The 24,669-nt window shown below is 37.9% G+C and overlaps 1 protein-coding gene across 4 annotated transcripts in view; it reads left to right on the top strand.

Moving 5' to 3' along the window:
* SLC17A5 (solute carrier family 17 (acidic sugar transporter), member 5) overlaps positions 1-24,669 on the top strand; it is a 58,904-nt gene that overhangs the window by 5,092 nt on the left and 29,143 nt on the right. For 3 of the 4 annotated variants that reach the window (XM_014535777.1, XM_014535775.1, XM_005861459.2), the window contains exons 3-7: positions 6,665-6,898; positions 9,429-9,516; positions 13,051-13,137; positions 14,310-14,428; positions 22,682-22,840. In XM_014535777.1, coding sequence (XP_014391263.1) covers positions 6,665-6,898; positions 9,429-9,516; positions 13,051-13,137; positions 14,310-14,428; positions 22,682-22,840 — 687 coding nt within the window. The remainder of the gene's footprint in view (positions 1-6,664; positions 6,899-9,428; positions 9,517-13,050; positions 13,138-14,309; positions 14,429-22,681; positions 22,841-24,669) is intronic. The other variant, XM_014535776.1, reaches the window with a different exon arrangement.

Here is a 24,669-nt window from a genome sequence, read left to right as displayed (position 1 = left end):
GGCAGCCAATCAGTGATTCTCTCTCATCATTGATGTTTCTTTCTCCCTCTCTCTCCCTCTCTGAAGTCAATATAAAACATTTTTAAAAGATGGAAGGACAGAAATTAGAAGAAAAATAAAAGTCCACTCGGACCCATTCTTAATTGCCTTCAGATATTTGTAGATACTGTTTAAAAAAAAAACAATGGAAGTACAGTTGTCCTGCGCTTAAGAATAAAAAGGGAAGGAAAAAATTGGCAAAATCTTACTAAAAGACAACTTAAAATATTTGTGTCCTAAGAACTCAGCTTGGTAATCATCAGGTTAGAAGCTTTAAAACATGGTCAAATGAATATGGGCTAAACTCTTTTTACAGGTAGGGTCCTACCAAACTGCTGCCAGCTCTCAAGGAAAGTGTAACCTAATATTACAATGGCAATTGTGCCTAATGTTCCAATTAGATTAGATCATTTAAAAGTGCACTTAAAAGCAAGGACTTCGAAGTCAAATAAACAGAATGAACTGCCTGTTTTAAAATATTGTAACTGTGAAACAAAGAGAAAACAAACTGGAGTCACAGAACTCGTAGGGTGAAAATCTTTAGGTTAGTGGTTCTCAACCTTGGCTGCACATTAGAATCACCTGGGAATCTTTTTAAAATCCTGATTTCTGGGCCTCATCCTCCAGAAATTCTGTTTCTTTGTTACTAATGTTGTGGCCCCACCCCATAACAAAGAAACAGAATTTCCGGAGGATGAGGCCCAGAAATCAGGATTTTAAAAAGATTCCCAGGTGATTCTAATGTGCAGCCAAGGTTGAGAACCACAGCTTTAGGTGATTATTAAAAAAGGGGAGGGAGTACATAAAATGGACATTGATGGGGTTAAAACAAAGCTCTTACTATGATACTACAAAAGGCTGGATGGACCAAAGTGGCCCCATGTTGGTCCCCCAACATTAAAGGGCCTCAAACAAATCTGTTCTATTTACCCCAGTTTAAAAAACATTTTAAAGTCAGAGACAGAGATTACAATGAGAAACCTGACCAGCAATCATTTGGGGCAGCGGTCAGGCTGGTTAATCAAGTTAAAGATTGAAAACAGGGCAGGGTCTCTTGGCTGGACCCTTCACTGGGGACCTTTTTACACAATTGTGGGTAAATGGTCAGGGAATAGAAAAGAGAAACTTCCAGGACTCCTGACTCAGGCTTCAATTAGATTAAAATACAGTGGGGCCTTGACTTACGAGTTTAATTCGTTCCGTGACAGAGCTCATAACTCAAATTACTCGTATGTCAAATCACTGTGACGTTTCGCTGCGCCAACTAGTGGTGGGGTATCTGAAGCTGGCTCGGACGTAACCCGAATTTTAGCTCGCAACTCAAAGCAAAAAATGGGCCGAGAGACGGCTCGTATCTCGAAAAACTCGTTAGTCGGGACACTCGTAAGTCAAGGCCCCACTGTAATATAGAATATAGGGATTGATAAGATTATGAAAATTTGAATGTTTAAGAAAGCTTATGTGAAGTTACTGGGTCTCTTTTACCTGATGTATTACAGGGGTGGACATTGTCTCTCACTGGGAAACATTTCCCCTGCCTACTTTTATAAAACGAAAGGCATATAAATTCACCGCTCAAGCAATATTAATTAGACATGCTAAAGAAGAAGAAAAAATGTTTCATTGAGTGATTGTTGGAAAGAGCAAATTAGAAATTAAAGAGATAAAAGGTACCTAAAATAAAAGACTGTATGACTGACATTAGTCCTTACAGATGATTTTCCTCAGATAGTTTTCACTCCTTGGTCTAAGGCCAAATCTAAAGGCCATAATTAGATAATTCTTAAACTCAGGGAGGATGCCCAAAAGTTTTTGTAAATGGATTACCTCATGAGCCCAGTGAGAGAGGGAAATAAAATTTCATACTGTTCCTTCCTTCCCAAATCCAGACCAATTGATTATTGATCCTCTTTCTCCCAGGGATAGCTATTGCCTGTGTCCTAAGGGCTTGGAGTGGCTTTCTGCTTGCCTGGGACATGCAGACTGTCAGTGTTTTCTTTTGCCTATCAGAGGAAATGACTCTGGAAGGTAATGACTTCTGCATCCTCTTCATTCAGTGGGGAAGGAAGAAACTTTTCCTCTACCCTCACGGTTCTTTCGGCTGGTCTAATAATCAAATACACATGAGACAGAGTAACAAGAGAAAATAACCAAATTTAAAACATCTACTGGTACATGGAACCCCCCATACATGAGAAAGTGAGAGACCTTACACACATGAGAGGTTCAGGGATAGAAAGTTAAAATGAGGTATACAGAGTGTCCCCCCTAAAAATGTATTCACACTTTAACAGCTGATAACAGCTGATAGCTCAATTTTGAAAATGGAATGTATTTAATAAATTGCCTTTATAATTATGCAAAGTGTGAGTATACATTTTGGGGGGATAGCCTATATAAGGCACTCTGACCTAAGTATAAGAGAAGGGGCCCTGGGGGCGGCTTCAAGAGGTCATTACAGAACTATAGGGAGAGAAGATGTTTAGAATTAGAAATTTGCCCTGCCCTATAGATAGGCCATAGTAAGTTATTTCTAGTAATAACTCTTATTATGGGCAAGGCCCCTAGTTCTTTAAGAGAGAGGTAAAAGTTTCTCATAAGCCTGCAATGTCTTAATGTCTTTAGCTCAAAATAATTCACATTGCAAAGTAGCACATTTGGGGAGGCCTGTTCTGAGCCCCTACAAGTCCATGATATTGTTTAATACTGCCAGAAATATTGTCCAAGCTGAACCCTGACAAGACACTTGAAAAGATTTAATAACTTTTTGGCTCAGTGGTTGGAGCTTTGGCCCACGAGCCAAAGGGTCTCAGGTTTGACTGCCTTCAGAATTCAGAAACTGGGATTATAGTCTGCTCAATCATTAACTATAGTTTTTCTTTTGTTTCTATAAGGATACCTCCTAAATACTTGATTGTTTGCACCATAGGCCTAACTTTGGAACTCAGCTGCATCACTGGCTCCTGAAATAAGATAAAACTGTTTAATTAAACTGATCTATTTTCAAGACAAAGACTCTTTTACTGAGATGTGGAACAATCTATCAACCTACTTTCTAGAATGTAACTTCTCAGGAAGTTTCAAAGGCAGGACTGAAAGGGTTCAGAAGAGGCCACCCCAAGATGTGCCCCTTTGGCATGTGAATTATTTTGAGTTGCAGCCTTGTGAGAAACTTTTACTGCTCCCTTAAAGAATTTAAATGGGGGGCCTTGCCCATAATAAGAGTTATTACCAGAAATAACCAGGGCAAACTTCTAATTACTGAACATGTCTGTTCTTATTGTTTTGCAGTAACCTTCCTCTCCTCTGAAGCTCCTAAGTGCCTTACCTTATCCTTACTTCAGAAGGTTATATATACACTAGAGGCCTGATGCACAAAATTCGTGCGAGGGGCTCGGCCGTCCAGAAGGATGTCCAGAAGTATGTCCAGAAGGACGTCTAGTCTAATTAGCATATTATGCTTTTATTATTATAGATCATTTTCCCTTTCTGTTTTTGAACCTCTCATGTACGTGGGCTCTCTGACTCCTCATGTACTAGTACGTGGGTTCTCACACAGAGGTAATTAAATTTGTCAATCTGTCTCATGTAGATCTAATTATTAGAAGCTGAAAGAACCTAGGAGGGTAGAAGAAAATTTCTTCTTCCCTCACACCAGAAAATTTGATTGTTTAATGTATTGCTGAATAATTTTTATGGGTCTATTATTTAATAGCTGTTTTACTTATAAAGCTACTGTTGCAAGAGAGCTTAGATCATCTAAACTACAGGATGAAAAATAAGATTAGATCAATTTCTTAGGACATTCTTTTCCAAAATTTATACAAGCCTAAACTAAGTCATTTAAGTCACTTTGCCTGCCTCATATTATAGTGGAATTGATCATTGTGTTTATCATTTGTTCAGAATTGAGTTTTAAACACTTTGAATACTGTCGTAAATGTTTCCCTCCACGTCCCGCGTGGTTCAGGGTTCAATATCTGGAAGAGGAGCTGCACACAAATGAAATAGAAAAGACAAGAGATAATTTGGAAATATTGGGGGACCAGGCGGGTTAGTCCAACTCAAGAGGAAGGACTTCCACCCTTGCTCAGTCCACACCGACCTTTTATAGTCTGAGGTAAACAATGCAGTGGTTACCATAGTTACAGTTCTTGTGAGTTTCACCTGTTTTGATCATGTTTACACTCCCTGCACTTCCCTCAGCCCATTAGCTTCCCAGGTAAGATCTGGGGAGTGTTATAAGGTCAAGCCTAATTATGCTAAGAGGACTGAGCCCTCTAAGCTGGGACTTGTTTGTGACTTTGCCAGCAGGTCAGTCCGAGGCTCAACCCTATATCAGTTTCCCACAGAATACAGTCATGTGCCACTTAATGACAGGGATTCATTCTGAGAAATGCACCATTAGGTGATTTTGTCATTGTGTGAACATTATAGAGTGCCCTTACACCAATCTAGATGTTATAGCCTACTACACACCTAAACTATATGGTATAGCCTATTGCAGTGTAGGGAAGGAAAAATAATTTTACCTCTACCCTTAAGGGTTCTTGGCTAGACAGCCCTGTAATAAAATACAGATTAACAGGAGAAAAACAAACAAAAGTTTAATAGCATGTACACTTCCTTTAAACATGGGAGAGACAGGAAAACTGAGTAAACTGCCAAAATGGCTGAAGACACTACCTTAAAGATCATCTTCAGCTAAAGACAAAAGAAGATATTGGGGGTCTAGGGAGTCATTTATTTTCCATCCACTTCTAGAAACTGTATCATGGTGGCTCACCTACCTTGTAGGAAGTTTGCTTGTTTGTCAGTCTAGTAAAAGGAAAAGCCCAGTACACAAGGGTAAGTTTGTTATGGAGGTTTAAGTCATATACTTCTTCACTGAGATGAGGTCATCCCCACCTTCCAGGTATAGAGAGCAAAACACCCTTACAAATGGAGATTTCTTAAAATCTAAATGTCCTTTGTTTTATTTTTGTTGACACTTACAGATGTCCCCCTTCCCCCCCTTTGCCCACCTCCACCCAGTACCCCCCCTTCCCTGGCCTTCATCACACTGTTGTTTGCAAAGATGGGCTATGGATATATGTTTTTTGGCTAATCTCTTCACAGAGTAACTTCTACTTGGTTTTCAGAGCTTCTCCCATATATGCTGTTTAAAATAAAGTTAACCAGCCTAGCATAATCCTTATGCCAAATAGACATATTTGGGGGTAATAAATTCTGTTCCCCTTCAGCTCCTAGGCTATAAACCTATAAAGCATGTTACTGTACGAAATACTGTAGGCAATTGTAACACAATGTGAAGTATTTGTGTGATGTGTTGCACTACAGTGTCACTAGGCAAAAGGAAATTTTCAGCTCCGTTATAATATTATGGTACCACTTGACTATATGTGGCCCCTTATTGACTGAAATGTCATAATGTGGCACGTGACTGTATTTTATTTTGCTTATCACACAGGGAGACAATACAGGGAGAAAAGCCTGGTGTCCTTTTTTATGAGTATATTTTCATCCATTTTCAGTGCTCACAAAGGAGCCAGATCACACTTGGGTGAGTCTCCGCTGCCATTTACAAATGAAAGTATTCAAGCAAGGTTTTCTTACCCAAGGAAGCACATGTACAGAAAATCTTTACATTTGACTTAACTAATGTTGCTAAATACATATTTGGGTACATATCACCCACTTTTGCCCATGCCAACCTTTGACATATAACTGTATAACTAAAGTCCTAAAATTGTACAGATACACTACAAATTGGTACCATAAACAAGGATAATTAGGGATTTGTTTTGTATCTTTCCCTTTTGCAAATGCTTTTGTTGATCTAGCTACTTATCTTCATCTGCCTTATAAAGAGAAATCCTGGAATGGTTCTTGACACATTGGTTCGGTTATACAGCTATTAAAAATGTCAAATATTCAGATCACTTACTAAATCTTCATTATTACCTTACTATGTGCTGCTACTAATTAAACAACATTTCCTATTCACATGAAGTTTGTGGGAAGTTTGTGGCTTGGTTTAAATTCTTGTTCTTTTGTATTGTTCTATATGCTTATTCAAGTGCTTGGTCTGAAATGGGGAGATATTAATGATCCATATTTATGTATACTAATATCCAACATTAAGTGAACGCTTAGTATGTGTCAGGCCTTATTTTATGTGCATTTTCATTTATTCTTCCCAGAACATAAATCCAGTAAGTAATAGAGCTAGCCTGGAACCCAGGCCTGGCTTCAAAGCTTGGCTCAGCCATTACAGTAGCCTATTTAGTAGCTTTCTGGATTAAGCCTGTGCCTCTTTTTTGAGCCTTCTTGGTCCTGATCATTACAAAACCTCTGCAACTCATCCTGTAATCTAGTTTCATAAAATAGCAAGCCTTCTTGAAGTTTTTGTCTTTCAATTATTTTCCATTCACTTCTAGATAAGAAACTGCATGCCTGTGTCATGGTGACTCGCCTACCTTGTAGAAAGTTTGTGTGTTCTTCAGTCTAAAAAAGTGGTTCAGAATTACATTTTTATGTACTTAACATGCCAGTAAGATAAAGGAGCTGTTTAATGAAGGTCTTATAAGGTTGGTGTTTTTTTCCTCCCTTCTACTCTTTATAGGGTAAAAGGTACAAATGGGATGCAGAAACTCAAGGATGGATTCTTGGTTCTTTTTTTTATGGCTACATCATCACACAGATTCCTGGAGGATATGTTGCCAGCAAAGTGGGGGGAAAACTGCTGCTAGGATTTGGGATCCTTGGCACTGCTGTCTTCACCCTGTTTACGCCCATTGCTGCAGATATCGGAGTTGGAGCTCTCATTGCACTCAGAGCACTGGAAGGACTAGGAGAGGTAATTTTTTTCTCTCTTCTGGTTTTATTCTTACTTTATATAGCTTTCTTGTCTTTTTAAAGATACCATTCTTTGGTATGAATATGAACCAAAAATTAATATTGGAAGATAATAGGGATTTATTTTTTTAATGAGAAAGATGATTAACTAGGAAATCACCTAAGTAGATTTCCTTTATGGTCAATAAAGTCTCGAGTGGGAGCACCGTGACATTGGAAGCTTTACTGAAAGAGCAGAGAAAACATTTTCCAGGAGACATTCCATAGCTCTCTCTTTTACTTTAGGAGCTAATAAAATAAAACACTGTTAAAACAGTTAAGACAGACCTCTGGAACTTTTGCCATAGTTTATCTCTGCTGTGTCAATGATTGCACAGACCTAAAACACATTTTACACAATAGATTATTGAATTACCTTTTTACTTTTAAATTTGTTGCTTATTCAAAGAACTTCCTCTATATCATTTGTTCTTTTTTCTGATCCTTTAACTTAAATTATTTTATTTGTCATTTTATGTAAGTTTCTTTGTTTCTGTGATTCTTCTGTTCTTTCTGTTGCTTTTAGAATTATTATTAATTTTTATGTCTTTTCTCCCTCACCTCCTAAGACTTTTATCATTTTAAAATTTTTTAATTCCTTATCTTTTTTCCTTTCCACTTCTCCTTTGCATTTCGTATTTGTACCTCCATCTTTAAATAAGGATTTCTTTTTGTTTCTTTTAACTTCTACCCATGAAACCAAGGCATAGGTTAGTTTTCTCTCTCTTAACACTTCTCTAACCCAAGCAAAATAGTGGCCTCTGGATTTGGTGTAGAGCATGAAGTTATTTCAGGTAGTAATATATTATGCTATGTTAGAAAACCACTAACTGGAGTCATAAAAACAGAGTTTGAATAATACCTTCACTGTGAAAATGTTAGGTAAGTCCTAATGTCTAGGCCTCAATTCCATCATTTTTTTAAAATTGGGACTAAAATACCTGCCCCATATTCAGTCACAGCTCAAATGGATAATGATTGCTAGAGTACTTTGGAAATTGCCAAGTACTAATTTAATTTAAGCTTTGATCACTCATCTGAACATTCTTATTTTGTCCTTATCAAATAGAGATGTACTAAATAAATCCCTCTTAACTACAAAATAAAAATTATCCCTGTATTACCAGGTTCCTCTTCTCCTTACCTAAGTAGATTATACTTAATTGTAGCATATTTTCTCTGTTCCAGGTATTGAATCTCCTTGCTGCATGTATTCTCATATTTTAGCACACTGTCTATTGATGCTACTAATTTAGCACTTTAGCATATTGATTGTATTACTACTGCTATCTCAAATGACTATTTTATTTCTGAATAGAATTTAAGTTGTGTTTATTCTGAGGTTCTTTTGTCTTTCTTTATTCCTCCAATATGTATCACATGTACATCGCCTCATCCATAAAATTAGGTCAGCATCTCTCATCCCTAGCATCTGATTCACCACAAAATATACCTACATTGTGCCTAGGGTTTTATAATAAAGTTTTCCACAATATAATCTCGGTAGACATTTCTGAATGTCTTATGATTTATTCTATAATGACTCCTCCTCTTGCTCCATGATACAGATTATTGCCTATTTGGAATGCTGCCTAAGTCATTTTTGCTTCTATTAGTATTTCTTCTTTGGGAAGGAATTAGCAGAAAGTACAAAGCATATATTCTTCTCTCCATTAATAATAGCACTAGTACCATTTATTTTTACAACAATCATGCAAGATAGGGAGTATCTGTTTTACATATAAAGAAACTGAAGTTCAAGGAGATTGAGACTACACAAAGACTATACACACTGTAATTGAATGTATTCCCCGCCCCCCCCAGACCATTTTTTTTTATCAATTAAGATCAACTTGAATTTCTTCCAGTATCCCACAGTATTAGCTCAGTATTTTTAAAAGTTATATTGGTGCCCTGGCTGGTTTGGCTCAGTGGATAGAACTTCAGCCTGCGGACTCAAGGGTCCCAGGTTCAATTCCAGTCAAGGGCACATGCCCGGGTTGCAGGCTCGATCCCCAGTAGGGGGCTTGCAGGAGGCAGCCAGTCAATGATTCTCTCTCATCATTGATGTTTCTATCTCTTTCTCCCTCTCCCTCTCTGAAATCAATAAAAATATATTTAAAAAATAATTTTAAAAAGTTATATATGTTGGTAACATTTCCATTTCATTCAGGCCTTTAATAAAGTGAATGAGTAAAATTAACCTTGAGAGGGATCTTTTATGTCATCATTCAGTCTGTTCTTTTAGATTTATTATAACCTTTACCTTAGTCCTCAAATCAGTTGATAGAATTCACAAATCTTTGTTCAGATTTTGAAAGTACTTCATATAAGGTATTGTCACTTAACACTATAAAGACATTTCCCTTTATGGAACCTGATTCTGGTTTGATTCTTATCCAGAAACTTCTCTTGCAATAAAATTCAACTGAATTTAAAACATTAGCACAACTACCTTATATTTCATCAGAAATATCCTTTCCCCTCCTCAGGGTGTTACATTTCCAGCCATGCATGCCATGTGGTCTTCTTGGGCTCCCCCTCTTGAAAGAAGCAAGCTTCTTACCATTTCATATGCAGGTGAGATAACTATTATTATAAAAAATTTTGCTATAATTGGTTATGTACATAACAACCTTGGAGAAAAGTGCCTGCACACCAGCATCATATAATGTCAGATGCCTCCTTTGGGGGAAAATTAACTTTTGGGGGTATAACTTTATTTTTCATTTTTTTCTTTGGCTCAACTATATAAAGCAATGTGGCTTAACTAACTAATGTTATTTTCTTCTACCATAATTTATTTTTTAAAATGTTGACTTTCCAGATATCCTATATAATAAAAGGCTAATATGCAAATCGACCGAACGGTGGAATGACTGGTTGCTATGACGTGCACTGACCACCAGGGGGCAGACGCTTAACTCAGGAGCTGCCCCCTGGTGGTCAGTGTGCTCCCATGGGGGTGCACCACTCAGCCAGAAGCCCTGAGCCAGGCCTTGTGAGCACAGCGGCAGGGGCAGGAGCCTCTCCCGCCTCTGAGGCAGCACTAAGGATATCTGACTGCCAGCTTAGGCCCAGTAAGCCATCAGTCAGATATCCCCCAAGGGCTCCCGGACTGCAAGAGGGTGCAAGCTGGGCTGAGGGACCTCCCCCCCCAAGTGCACGAATTTCATGCACCAGGCCTCTAGCTGGTATAGAAAATGCTATGGGGTTTTTTGTGGGGGTTTTTTATTGTTGTTAATCCTCACTGGAGGACATTTTCTCCATTGATTTTGTTTTTAGAGAGAGTGGAATGGAGGGGGGAGACAGAAACATCTATGTTAGAGAGACACAGCCATTGGTTGCCTCCTGCATGCTACCCAACCTATGCTGGGGATTGAGCCTGCAACTGAAGCACATGCCCCTGACCAGAATCCACCTCCAACCCTTCAGTCTGAGGGCCAGTGCTCTAATCACTGAGCAAAACCAGCCAGTGTGAGGATGCTATGTTTTTTTCTAAAGTCCTATGGCTGGAAAATTGAAGGCTCATTCTTAAATTGTGATTTCTGATTTTATCGTCTAATGCACATATCATGACTCTCAACCCCTCTCTTCATATATCTTTTTTCTATGCATTTATTTGCCATCATTTTTATCTATAAGTGAGATAGCATAGGCTTTATATATGAATTATAATTTTACCAGATTACACAAGAATTCGAGCCTTCTGTTAACTGAATTAAATCTTTTTTACCTGACTGCTGTTAAATACAGAAAGGCCTCTCTGTGGTGACTTACAAGCTAAAATCTAAAGGGTAAGAATGAACTAGTCATGCAAAGAGCAGAAAAAAGATCATTCCAGCCCATCAGAACAACATGTACAAGGGCTCTCAGGCAGGAAATACATAAGGGTTCAAAGAAATGAAAAACCACTACAAGTGGCTAGAACATAATGAATAAAAGGAATATTACATAAAAGTTTAGAGAAATAGACAAGAGCCAGATAATATCAGGCCTCATAGACTACAGGAAAGAATGAGGATTTTCATTTCCAAGATATAATGCGGAGACATCAGAGGGTTTTATTTTTTGGTTTTGTTTTTTTTTTTCAATCCTCACCCAAGGAAATGGTTTTATTGATTTTGAGAGAGAGAAAGGGAAACATCAATCGGTTGACCCAGGGATCAGACCCACAATCTAGGTGTGTACACTGACCAGGAATTGAACCCACCACCTTTTGGTGTATGGGATGATGCTCTAACCAACTGAGGCACCCTGCTAGGGCATAGATATCAGAGGTTTTTAGTCAAAAGAGAGACATAATCCAATTTATATTTTAAGAAGATGATTCTTACAGCTGTATAGAAATTAGCATGAGAAATCTGATTATAAGTTCAAGAACAGGTACTATCTGCGGTTCCCCTTGACCAATTGAATACAGTCTAACCTCGAATTATTAGTCAACATTTTTTACACTCTTCACCACTTCATGTCTGAACCATGTCCAGCACGGTCAGTGGTGAACTTGAGGAGGGGTGGTGAAGGATTAAAGAAAACAGACAAGAGAATACAGTTGGGGACAGATGGATCACTGTGCCTGGTTGAGGATACAGTGACACAGCTTGTAAGCCAAAGCTTTATTTTATAGTCAGATCACACAAAGCAAAACAAGGACAAGATGTTTACAATGTTCTTGCGAGTTTCAAATCTGCTTCTTTCCTGTTGTTGCCATTCTCTGAACTTTTATCTAGCTTTGTTTTGGCAGCACTTGCTGCACCTCCCGCAGCCCACATCTCTTAGCTACCTCAAACTGTAGGGTCCGACTATAAGGTCAAGCTTACAACTATAGCCTTTGGCTATAACCGTGCTGGGAGGGCTTTGCCCTCCAAGCTGGGACTTGTATGTGGCTTTGCCACAAGTCAGTCCAAGGCTTGATCCTGTCCGAACGCTATAGCCACTCTCCACACATGTCAACCAGCCTATGCCCTGGCACATAGTACCTGGCATGGAGGACATATTCAGTAACTATTCAACTTGTTTTTCAGCCTTTATCTTCTTTTCCTTCAACCAAAGTTCCCAAATCCACTCTCTGCTTTTCTACTTCCTTGACTCATCCTACTACAGCTCCCTCTGTATCTTCTTACCTTGTTTCTATGGGTCTAAATTTTACCCATCTTTTCAAAGCCCACTGCTGCTGCTTATATCTTTTCCTGACCTCTGAAAGTCAGAGGTAATCTGTCTCATATTTGAACTTTCATATTGCTCTGTAACACTTAACACTTTCTAAAATCTATATATATACATAAGCCTAAGCAACCGAACGACTGGTTGACTGGTTGCTATGATGCGCACTGATCACCATTGGGCAGATGCTCAATGCAGGAGCTGCCCCTGGAGGTCAGTGCGCTCCCAGCCAACCTCCTGTGGCTGGCCAACCTCCCACAGTCCCTCCCCCTGGCCAGCTGGCCCCAATCGGGACTGGGTGAGATGGCCCTGATCAGCCCCAATCGCCGACCAGGCCAAGGGACCCCACCCATGCATGAATTTGTGCACCGGGCTACTAGAATAATATTAAGACCACAACTTGAGCCAAGAAACAATATCTGATTATTTTAGCTCCTATCATACCCACTAAGGTGTCTTGTGTATGGCAGTTAAAATTAATTTTATTTATTTCTCTGAAACAATTGATTGTAACATATTGTGGACAAATTAGATTATTACAGGTTTCATTCTTATTTCATTAAGTATGCTGCTGTAGGTTATGTTTATCAGCCTTAGAGACCACCTTTGAACCTCAGATACCTGGATTCCTAACACATGTGACATTTACCCATTCATATTATAATAGGTCTTACATTGATAGATGCCTTCTAATGTAATAGCTACATAGTTGTAACTAATGGAACTACATATTAACGTATACATTTTACATATTGTGGATTTTCTGGTAAATGATTCCTTAAGAAAATGGATTGTTTGTATTTACGTGTGACTAATTCAGTTCTTGTAGGATCTGAATCATTCTTTCTCTTCTCCATTATTTGTTACCCATCTTCTTTAAGCAATAAATGGGTAACAAAGTCTTTATTCATCTCTCCAAAGTTTACAAAGTCTTTGTTGTTGTTCTAGGAGCACAGCTTGGGACAGTAATTTCTCTCCCTCTTTCTGGAATAATTTGTGTCTATATGGATTGGACTTATGTCTTCTATCTTTTTGGTAAGTTCATTGAAAAATTTAACCTAAATTATAGTGTAACGAATCCAAAATGTAATAGTAGTCTTATAATTGGTTAAAAATATATATATTCCAACTCACTGAAGTAATCATCTCCAAAATTACAAAGCTCTAAAACACTGATAACCTATTTTTCAAGTTGATAGGGTCAAAATGATCTGGCTGAGTTTTGACGTGATAATAGTGTGGGGCTATTTCTCAATAGAAACTGCTGTTGAATCCAAGACTTAAAGCTATACTTACTCTCAAAAATTACTATGTTGAATATTATAAAAATGTATATTTTGAAAATTTTCTTCTCAAGCAAGATAGGAAGCTTTCACTGGTTAGTTTTAATTTTGTCCCAGGGCCTTTTACTTCTCAGTCTCATTAGCATAGTGATACATGTTTTCAATAAATTAGATTGCCACAAAGACATTTTATGCAGGAAATCTAACTGCAATCAAAACAAAAGAAAACCAACACAAAACAAAGCAGATACCTGTGGAAATAATAGCTTGTGGAAATTTATATTTTAAAAGGTTTGTCAGCTTGTTCTTTCTCTCTCTGGAGCACACCCATGCCTTTTCTCCTCTCTGTCTCTCTGCCTTTCTTTTTCCTAAGCTCCAGGGCCTTCTTTTTTGTTTTTGTTGGTGTGGTTTTTATTTGGTTTGGTGGTTTTTTTTTGGGGGGGGGGGGGGTTTTTTCTCTTCTTTTTTTTTTTTTTAATAATTCTTTATTCTTGAAAGTATTACATATGTCCTCTTTTTCCCCCATTGACCCCTTCCAGCCTACCCCCATCCTCCTCCCCAGGTCTAGGGCCCTTCTTTTGTCTCTAACTTGTTTCCTGAGCCCACAAAGCTCAGCTGGTTCTATAGCTCACTTCTTCTACCTCTGACTTTCTAAATAAACTTTTGCAAATAAATAAAAATAAAAGATTTGTCTGGTATACTCTGAAAGGCAGAGTCATATGGTCAGAAGTTGTTCTCTTCAAAATTTATAGGAAATAATACAGATAGCAATTATCCCATTAAAGAATTATGAGAGGAACTTGAAATAAAAACTAAACTGAAACCAATATACATTGATTTTATAATTACATAATTTTTTCAACACTGTAAAAATTACTGTTGGTGCATTCTAATTTTATTTAACTATTATTTTTCTATTTTAAGGTATTGTTGGAATCATTTGGTTTGTTTTATGGATCTGGTTAGTTGGTAATACACCAGAAACTCACAAGACAATCTCTCACCAGGAAAAGGAATACATTCTTTCATCGTTAAAAAATCAGGTATTGACTTTGGCATATTTTAAAAATAATTTTGAAACTCTTTTTCTTCAGAAATAAGATACCAATTGTTTTTGTGTTTTTACCACGTTGCCATCTTAACCAGAAGCTGAAGATCCCATTTTTTAACACATATTTTCATTATGCATGCTCTAGGCAAAATGGAGCAGGCAAATGAAATAAATGTACAAAGTATTGGTTTGTTTTGCCGGAGAAAATCTAATTCTAAAATCTATGAAAAAATTAATTTTTAAAGTTATTTTAAACCTTCTAGAACAGCAGTTTTCAACTTTTTTCATCTTATGGCACACTAATTACCAAAATTCTGTAGCAGATGAAAAAATGTATATATTTTTTGCTAATCTGACCAAAAAAATAGGTATAATTTTGATTCTTTACACCAGATGGCTATTGTTGTGTTGGCTCTTGTCATTTTTTTGTAAAATATGTTTTTATTGATTTTAGAGAGAGAAGAAGGGAAAGAGAGAGAGAGAAATATCAAGTGGTTGCTTCCAGAGGACAAGGACCTAGCCCACAACCTGGGCATGTGCCCTGAACAGGAATTGAACCAGTGACCTTTCTTTCAGTGCATGACATGCTGCTCAACCAATTGAGGCTCACTGGCCAGGGCGGCTGTTGACTTTTTTTAAAATTTGACAGTCTAAGGGAAAAGAGGTCAGTGCCCCTGACTAAATAGTCAGATATTGCATGTTTTGAAAATTCTTGTGGCACACTGGTTGAAAATTACTGTTCTAGAGTAATGATTATCAGGCGAATCTTAAATTTGTTTTCTTCTTAATTAGTAGAAAATAAAATGTGTTATTTATGAAAGGAATCTTATAGCTACACTAGAGGCCCGGGGGGAGGAACAAGGGGACCCAGGGGGGGGGGTGGGTCCCCCAGCCTGGCCTGTGCGCTCTCACAGTGTGGGAGTCCCGCGATTGATCACCCCAAAGAGGTAGGCCCCGCCCACCCATCCGGGGCTCCTCGATGGATTGCTCCAAAGAGGTAGGCTGGAGCCGAGGGACCTGCCTCCACGCTGTGCATGCAGCATCAAGCCCCCGCCCACCCAATGCGCATGCAGCCTCCTGGTGATCACTCGTTATGGTGTGAGGGCATCACGACCACATAGGCTTTTATTAATAGGATTCTAAATGTTAGCTGTTAGAAAACTAGTATGTTTTTATCTGTATTTTAAATGAGTGTGATTTAACGATGATAGCACATTTAATATATATACCTATTTGCCCCTCTACAGTAGATCTTTAGAAAAAAACATCTTATTAAAGCTAGATTTCTATCACTTAATCAAACACAGTAGCAAGTCAGAAATAAAAGTCTGTCATAATTTAATGTAAGAAATACTCAAGCCATGAAAACACAATATTTGGCCCTAGTTGGGTTGCCTTAGTGGACCGAAGGGTCCTGAGTTCAATTCTAGTCAAGGACATGTACCTTCAATGCAGGCTCCGCCTTGGTCAAGGTGCATGCAGGAGGCAACTAATCAATGGGTTTCTCTCACATCGATATTTCTCTGTCTTTCCCTCTCTCTTCCACTCTCTCTAAAAACGATGGATTGCTCCAAAGAGGTAGGCCGGAGCCGAGGGACCTGCCTCCACGCTGTGCATGCAGCATCAAGCCCCCGCCCACCCAATGCGCATGCAGCCTCCTGGTGATCACTCGTTATGGTGTGAGGGCATCACGACCACATAGGCTTTTATTAATAGGATTCTAAATGTTAGCTGTTAGAAAACTAGTATGTTTTTATCTGTATTTTAAATGAGTGTGATTTAACGATGATAGCACATTTAATATATATACCTATTTGCCCCTCTACAGTAGATCTTTAGAAAAAAACATCTTATTAAAGCTAGATTTCTATCACTTAATCAAACACAGTAGCAAGTCAGAAATAAAAGTCTGTCATAATTTAATGTAAGAAATACTCAAGCCATGAAAACACAATATTTGGCCCTAGTTGGGTTGCCTTAGTGGACCGAAGGGTCCTGAGTTCAATTCTAGTCAAGGACATGTACCTTCAATGCAGGCTCCGCCTTGGTCAAGGTGCATGCAGGAGGCAACTAATCAATGGGTTTCTCTCACATCGATATTTCTCTGTCTTTCCCTCTCTCTTCCACTCTCTCTAAAAATTAATGGAAAAATATCCTTGGGTGAGGATTAAAAATATATATATTTGCCTTTTGGGAAGAATAAAAGATAATCTGAAATCATTAGGAAAAATTAAAATATATACAGTCCTTTCTTAGCTTTATTAATGGCTTCAGAGTCACTTTATTAGTTTAAGAACATAAAATAATTCATTTGAAACTTTTGCCCAATAAGTTACCACTATTGATATTTTCAATGTTTATAGAAAGTATAGGCAGGTAGAATTTAAACATTTACTCATTTACATTTCTTTTAAGTTTTTAAATTTTGCTACAAATGTATCTACAAACTGCTGAACTTTAGAAAAATATGGCATATCTTGTTCTTTGCCAAAGGTCAGCAAAAAATTAGAAGAAATCAGCAGTGTAATAAGGAAAGTTACTTTGAGATCTTTGTGTCCTTCATGATGTTAATCAAATGTATCACCCACTTTTTTCCTTGAAGAAACCAATAAAAAGAATTTAATGCCATGTTAACAGGTCTTGCCACATAAAACTTTATATGTTTGTCACATTTTCTCAGCATTGCTGGGCAACAGCGAGCTTCTTCTATTATTATTTTCATGGACTTATGAAACTTTTTAGTTTTAGATTTTTTTTCCAAAGTTTTCTCTACTTGATGTGTGTCTAAATCTGTCCATTATCCAAACCTACAGCTAATTTGTTCTTTCATATGTTTCAGAAAGTAGAATATTCAGAAGCAAGAAGAGTTAGAAGGATTAAGTTTCATAGAACCCCAAACTGCATTCTTAAATCAGATGATATCATAGTTGAAATGTCATAAAATAATGTGTTTCGTGAAACTTCACCTTTAAATCTTGGATCCAAGAGATCTAGATCATCTGCTGTACTTTATTCATCCTTTAAACATTTTTTGACAATTTACAAAGTCCTAGTTTCTTTGTCAGGTACTGGGGGCTTAAAAGATAAGAGAAAGAAAATGAACAAGACATGGTTCTTGTGGGATCTGTGATCTCCAGAGGGAGACAGACATGAATGAACAGAATTTCAATATAGTGTAGTCTGCGTGATGCAGTGCCGTAAGACAGACACATAAGCTCTGGCCTGTGTGGCTCAGTTGGTTGGAGCATTGTCCTGTACACCAAAAGGTGGCGTGTTCAATTCCTGGTCAAGGCACATACCCAAGTTACAGTTAGATCCCATATGCAGGAGGCAACTGGTGGATGTTTCTCTCCCTCCCTCTCTCCCTCTCCCCCGCTCCCTCCCTTCCTCTCTCTAAAATCAATTACATAAATTAATTAAGTAATGTTTTTAAAAAAACAGACAGATGCACAGGAAATCTTTGAAACAGAAGGCAGGGGGTCTCAGCCAGCCTGGGACATGTCATAAGTCCTCTGGTATCAGTGCCCCCCGGCCAAAGATCATCAAGAACATACCTGTAGTGGAACAGAATTGGGTTTCTTGATTTGTTTTAGTGAGGGAGAAGGCACATCATGAGGAACCATAGGGCATCTCAGTGAGAATTAGGAGCTTGTTATAATTTAGACTTGGATTCATTGACTTTGGGGAGGATTTAAAGAACTGTTTTGGCGTTAGTGGCAATTCTATAATTATCTTAATTTTTTTCTAGAAGGTGGGGCTAAAGCTGTTAGCCAGTAGAGGAGATTTTTGCTCCTTTTTTGTGGTTCATAGCATTCTTATTTTGTCTGTGTTCAGACATGATTATAGAGTGGTCTTGTTTTTGTCTCATTCCATCATGTTTATAGAATGGCTTTGTTCAAGTTCGATAGTTGAACACCAGGACCTAGTTGTTACAAGCAGGCAAGCTCAGGTGACAATAGCCTGGGGATGCTTTTTTCTTTCTCACTAATAAAAGCTTTATATGATCAGTCTAGAAAGGGAAATTGGAGTTAGCCAGACAGATTGGGGAAGTGAGAGATGTGCAGGCATTCCAGGCCAAGTATATGGTGCAGCGAAGGCACAGGAGACAGGGTAGTATCTCAGGAAGTCAGCAGTTAAGTAGGGCTAAAAGTGAAAAGCAAAGAGCAGCAGAAGATACAGGAGGTAGGCAGAAGTCAGATCAGAGGGTCCCCTGTGTCTCACTGAGGAGCTCAGATTTTATCATGCAGGCACTGGGATGCCATGAATTGTTTGTAAGCTTGGTGACGGAATGAGGCTTGCATTTTAGAGAACTTATACTGACAGCTGTGTGGAGAGAAGACCTGAGCCAGATAGGCGAGGTTCCAGTTAGATGCTTTCTTACTTATTAAGCTCAGAAAAAGTCAATACTTACAGGCAGAAATGTGATTTCATTCTTACAGTTGGTAGATCTTACATTTATGGCAGCATGTATAGTTCTAATTCTGATTTAGAAATTGTTACAAAAAGAGCAATAAAATCTTCGGGGAACTCTACAAGTAAACTCCCAAGGCCAGCTCATAACTAATGAGCTCTATACTTGTGAGTGCTTTAAGATCATCAACATCTCTGTTTTAAAGATCTCTCTTTAATAAATTATAAACAGACATTACCACTTCACCCATAGAGGTTTTCTTTCCTAGAGATCTCGTATTGGTTTTTTTCTTTACTTAATTCTTGAGAACAGCATGTTTTGTAACTGTTTTTGCTTTTATACCTTTAAGAAAGAGTATACAATTTGGCAACATTATTAAGTAAATGGGGGCCTTGGTTTGAACAGTTAGTTGCTATAAATTAAGAATATCTATTGCATGCAACTTTTTCTAAATCAATTTGTTGTTACTTGCATTTGACAGGAAAACGGTTTTTTGTGAAGTTGCACATAGAATATACTCAATATATGTTGAATGGCCTTACCCTTCATGTATTCTAGAAAATTAACACATTTTACAGAAATAATTTTTTTGTAGTTATCAGAGCAGTATGTGCCTTGTCTTCCCCAGTTACTGCTGGGAGCAGGATTCTTGTGATATCCCGAGAAAAGGAATTTTCTGAGACTCACAAGGGATGATGAGACATAGTAGAAAGCTTTATTTCTATGGAATTATATCCCTGGGTTTCCAAAGTCCCATTTCCTTTAGTCCAGTCATAGAAGAAGTGTAGCTGGGATTTCAATAGAGCTGGAAGCAGAGCCAGTGTCCAGACTTTCCTTTCCATGTTGGAGCGGGTCCAGTCCAGCATCAGGGTAGTTTAGCTTGTGTTTCCCACTGCCGTCTTGCAGTCCATTGCATGTGGGGTCCGCATGGCTGTGGGCCATACAGGCAAAATAAGGAAGCCAAGAATCACAAGAGTCACGAGCCAAGTGCACCAAGAGTCACAAGGGGAACCAAGCGAGTGAATTTCTTTGTTTAGGGGATTATGTATCCTCAAACTTCCATGCGCTGGCAGTGGCCATGCCCATTATGTACAACTATCTCTGTGTTCAGATGTAACTGACAAGAAAGCAAATTAGCAATTATATACCCCATATACGATTCCAGACCTCACTGTTTCATCAGAAATTCCATTATCATTCAAATATCTAAAGAAAATTTGCTTTCAAAATGTTGGCTGGAAAGATGATCTGAGCAATTTAAAATTTTCCTTCCCAGTGTATTTTCATTTATCACCAGTGGCATTTCAGAATAATGTAGAGCTCTCATGTTTTTGCCAACATGTAGGTTAATGAAGCCATAGAGAATGTGTGTGTGGACACTGATTGACAGGTCTTCTCTAACAGTAATATTTCAGAATCAATAGCAAGATAATAATTTCTAAATCTAGAATATCAGAAAAAGCTGTTTTGTACTTCATTAAGGCCTTACCTTAAACCTGTGTCATCCATTACGGTAGTCACAAGCCCATGTGGCTATTAAATTCTTATTTAAACTAACTTAATTAAAAATTTGGTTCCTCTGTTGTGTTAGGCAAAATGCAAGGGCTTAATAGCCACATGTGGCTACTGGTTACCACACTGAGAAATGCAGATATAGAACATTTCCATTGTTGTAGAAAATTCTACTAGACAGCACTACCTTAAAACCTTGAAGGATTTTTTTAGTGTCTGCTGGATACTTGGATAGTTTCTCTTAGTAACATTTAAAAAAATCCTCTTTAACTTGAAACATAATGTATAATGTGAAAATGCTGTAAATTGATCTCATAATTCTTATTGGGAGAAAAGACTTTTGTTTTGTACCCAGTTTACAAATGAACACGAAGCTGTAATATGTGCATATCCTATTCTTTCCAAACCTCACATAATTACCAATTCCTTTTTGTGGAGAGAACATTTAAGATCTACTGTCTTAGCATCTTTCAAGTATATAATACGGTATTATTAACTTTTGTCACCATGCTGTACATTAGGTTCCCAGAACTTATTCATCTTATAATTAGAAATTTGTACTCTTTGACCAACACTCCCCCCTCAGCCCCTGGCAACTACCATCCCACACGTGTTATATCATACAGTATTTTTCTTTCTCTAATTTTTTCACTTAGCGTAACGCCCTCAAGGTCTAGTCATATTGCAAATGGCAGGATTTCTTTGTGGCTGATTGTCTAAGTCAATATTCTCCACGGGCTCCCGGACCTCAGCCAAAAGGGGCTGGAGCTGGTTCATAACTGCCTTTAGGGTTCATGGCCGGGACCATGATTTGTATTTGTTTTACCCAATGCACAGGTGTGTGAGGCTCCTCCCAGGTCCCTTGGCAAATGGAGCTGGATCCCACAGCTCCCACAAAGACACTTTTATCTATGGATGGATGGCAGGTGAGTCTAGGACAGTGATAGCGAACCTTTTGAGCTCGGCGTGCCAGCATTTTGAAAAACCCTAACTTAACTCTGGTGCCATGTCACATATAGAAATTTTTTGATATTTGCAACCATAGTAAAACAAAGACTTACATTTTTGATATTTATTTTATATATTTAAATGTCATTTAACAAAGAAAAATCAACCAAAAAAATGAGTTTGCGTGTCACCTCTGACATGCGTGTCATAGGTTCGCCATCACTGGTCTAGGACATCTTATTTGGCCATCTTGCTGATGTCACTCCACTTATAGCTGTTCTTGGTTGGGTGTTTCTCAAAAACATCAGATTATCAAAAATTCAGTTGGTATTTATAGGCCGTGAAAATACGCTAGTATGGCTAAATTTGCTTCATTTGTACAAACAAGATTATGCCTAAATATTGTTGAAATGCTATTATCAGAGCCATATATTCTTCTAAAATAATACTGTTAAGCCCTGGCCAGTGTGGCTCAGCTGGTTGGAGCATCTTCCTGTACACCAAAAGGTGGTCGGTTCCGTTCCTGGTCAGGTTGTGGGTTTGATCCCTGGTCGGGCATGTATGGGAGGCAACGGATCGATGCTTCTCTTTCTCTCTAAAAAAAAATTAAAATAGCCCAGGAGGTGATGGTTCAATTCCCGGTCAGGGCACATGACTGGGTGCAGGCTCGATCCCCAATAGGGGGTGTACAGGGGGCAGCCGATCAATGATTCTCTTTCATCATTGATGTTTCTACCTTTCCCTCTCCCTTCCTCTCTGAAAACAACAAAAATATATTTTATAAATTAATTAAAACATCACTGTCACGACATGCAAGTACATGCAGCAGGAATCTTAAAATTATTATATATTTCACACTAAAGTTTCTTTTTCTGGAAAGGGGGGGTACATTATTCAGAATATATTTAGGTTCCAGAGATCAGATACATTTAAACATGTACCTTTCAACACAGAAGTGTGATTCATTTCCTTTGTGGGTTTCAAAGCCATATAAAATATATCTATGTTCCAAATTCCTTTAAATTCTAAAATCTCCAGACTGATCTTGTCCTTCCTCTTGTCTCTAACTTTTCAAGCAATAGGGGTGGATGGGGAGGTTGCAGACCTCTTTTATCTCTATAACTGTGGGTGACTTCTGCCATTCAAAGGGAATGTTTGGAGTTGACATTATCACTCTAATTACATTTCAATTTTTCTTCTAATTTGAAAAATGGACTCTATTACTGTATAATATTTTTAAAGAGTTGGTTTAAAAATCTGGAATTTACTAATCAAGGCTGATAATGTGTTCTAGATGGGATTTTGGCTAATAAGGTACAGATCTAAACATAGCTGTAGCTTATCTTAAATGCGCCTGGTTGTTTGTTTTTTCAGCTTTCTTCACAGAAGTCAGTGCCATGGATACCCATGCTAAAATCCCTGCCACTTTGGGCCATTGTCGTTGCACACTTTTCTTATAACTGGACTTTTTATACCTTGTTGACATTATTGCCTACTTATATGAAGGAGATCCTAAGGTTCAACGTTCAAGAGGTAAGAAAATATAATCTATGCTTCTTATATAAAGTACAGATTTTGAACTGCACACAGAATTTGTTTTTATCTATGAGAAATTCAGTTATTTTTACCTTCCATTTTACTCTAATTACTAAATTTTAAAGACTTCTCTTTTTTGCTTCACAGTTCTTTCTTTTTCAGTCAGTGTGTGTAAACTCTTGATTCATGATATATTTTGGCTGGAACCCCAGTAACCATAAAGTCCTGCTAATCCCTAGTAACTTGCAGGATATCAGATCTATGTTCCAAATTCCTTTAAACTCTAAAACTTAAAGTGGCACCAACATTCACTTCTACAAAGGATGGTAGCAGGACTGCTGGCAGCTGAGCAAGGAGTTGGAAAGTGCAAGGTTCTTGTGCAGAGGCTACTCTGCAGCATCATTTAGGATTGGAAAAGCTATAGTTGTAAAGCTGTATAAGAAGGACCTTCCTGAAACTGCCAGTTCCTTTGAACTCATCAGTTGAGGTGGTTCCTATTATCTCTATTTACATTGATGGATTTTGTCTTTAAAGAGATTGAGGAAGAGCCTAAAGAGAAAGAGGCACAGTGTGTAAGGAAAATTGGTGGTATTTTTGCTTTCAAAATTAAGATAAATTAAAGACAAATGTGAGGGTTAAAATGATAAAACTCTTAGAAAGTATACATCTCTGTGACCTTGGACTAGGTAAGTTTCTTATATATAACACCAAAAGCACAAGTAATCAAAGTAAAAAACTAGATAAGTTGTACTTCATCAAAATTAAAAACTTTTGTGCATCAAAGGGCACTATCAAGAATGCAAACCCACTGGAGGGGAGAAAGTATTTGCAAGGCACATATCTGATAAGGGTCTAGTACCCGCATTATATAAAGAACCCTTACAACTCAATAATGAAAACACCATTTTTTAAATGAGCAAATGATTTGAATGGACATTTCTCCAAAGATATACAAGTGGCCAATAAGCCCATGTAAAGATGCTCAGCATCATAAATCATTAGGGAAATGTAAATGAAAACCATAACCATATACCACTTCACACCTATTAGAATTAAAAACAAACAGAAAATAACAAGTGTTGAGGATGTAGAGGAAATGAAACCTTCATACACTACTGGTGGGAATGTAAAATGGTGTAGCCACTGTGGAAAAGAGTTCGTCAATTCCTCAAAAAAAATTTAAACAAAGTTATCATATGACCCAGTAATTCCATTCCTAAGTTTATACGAAGAGGATTGAAAACATAGGTCCACACAAATACATTTACACAAATGTTTGTAACAGCATTACTCATACTAACCAAAAAGTGGAAATAACCCAAATGTCCATCAGCTAGTGAATAGATAAACAAAAGGTAGTATATTCATATAATGGAATATCACTCAGCCACAAAGTGAAAGATAGCCCTTATTGGGGCCCAGGGCAGGCCAACCCAAGATATCCCACAATGGCATATTGATTATTTCTAAGTGGTAAAATCACTTAAGAAGCATATATTCTTTCTGATGTTCACAGCAGCACAATTTATAATAGCTAAGATTTGAAAACAGCCCACGTGCCTATCAGTAGATGAGTGGATAAACAAGCTGCGGTACATTTACACCATGGAATACTGTGCAGCAGTAAAAAAGAAGGGTCTCTTACATTTTGAGACAGCATGGAGGGACCTGAAGAGTATTATGTTAAGTGAAATAAGCCAGTCAGAAAAAGACAAGCATCACATGATCTCACTCATCTGTGGAATCTAATGAACAAAATAAACTGTTGAACAAAACAGATCCAGAGACATGGAAGAAGGGAACAGATGTGGAATCTCAAAGGGAAG

This window comes from Myotis brandtii, unplaced genomic scaffold, assembly GCF_000412655.1.
Source record: "Myotis brandtii unplaced genomic scaffold, ASM41265v1 scaffold151, whole genome shotgun sequence".
NCBI lineage: Eukaryota > Metazoa > Chordata > Mammalia > Chiroptera > Vespertilionidae > Myotis > Myotis brandtii.
Note: the sequence above shows the minus strand (reverse complement) of the source record. Positions and strands in the feature narration are given on the sequence as shown.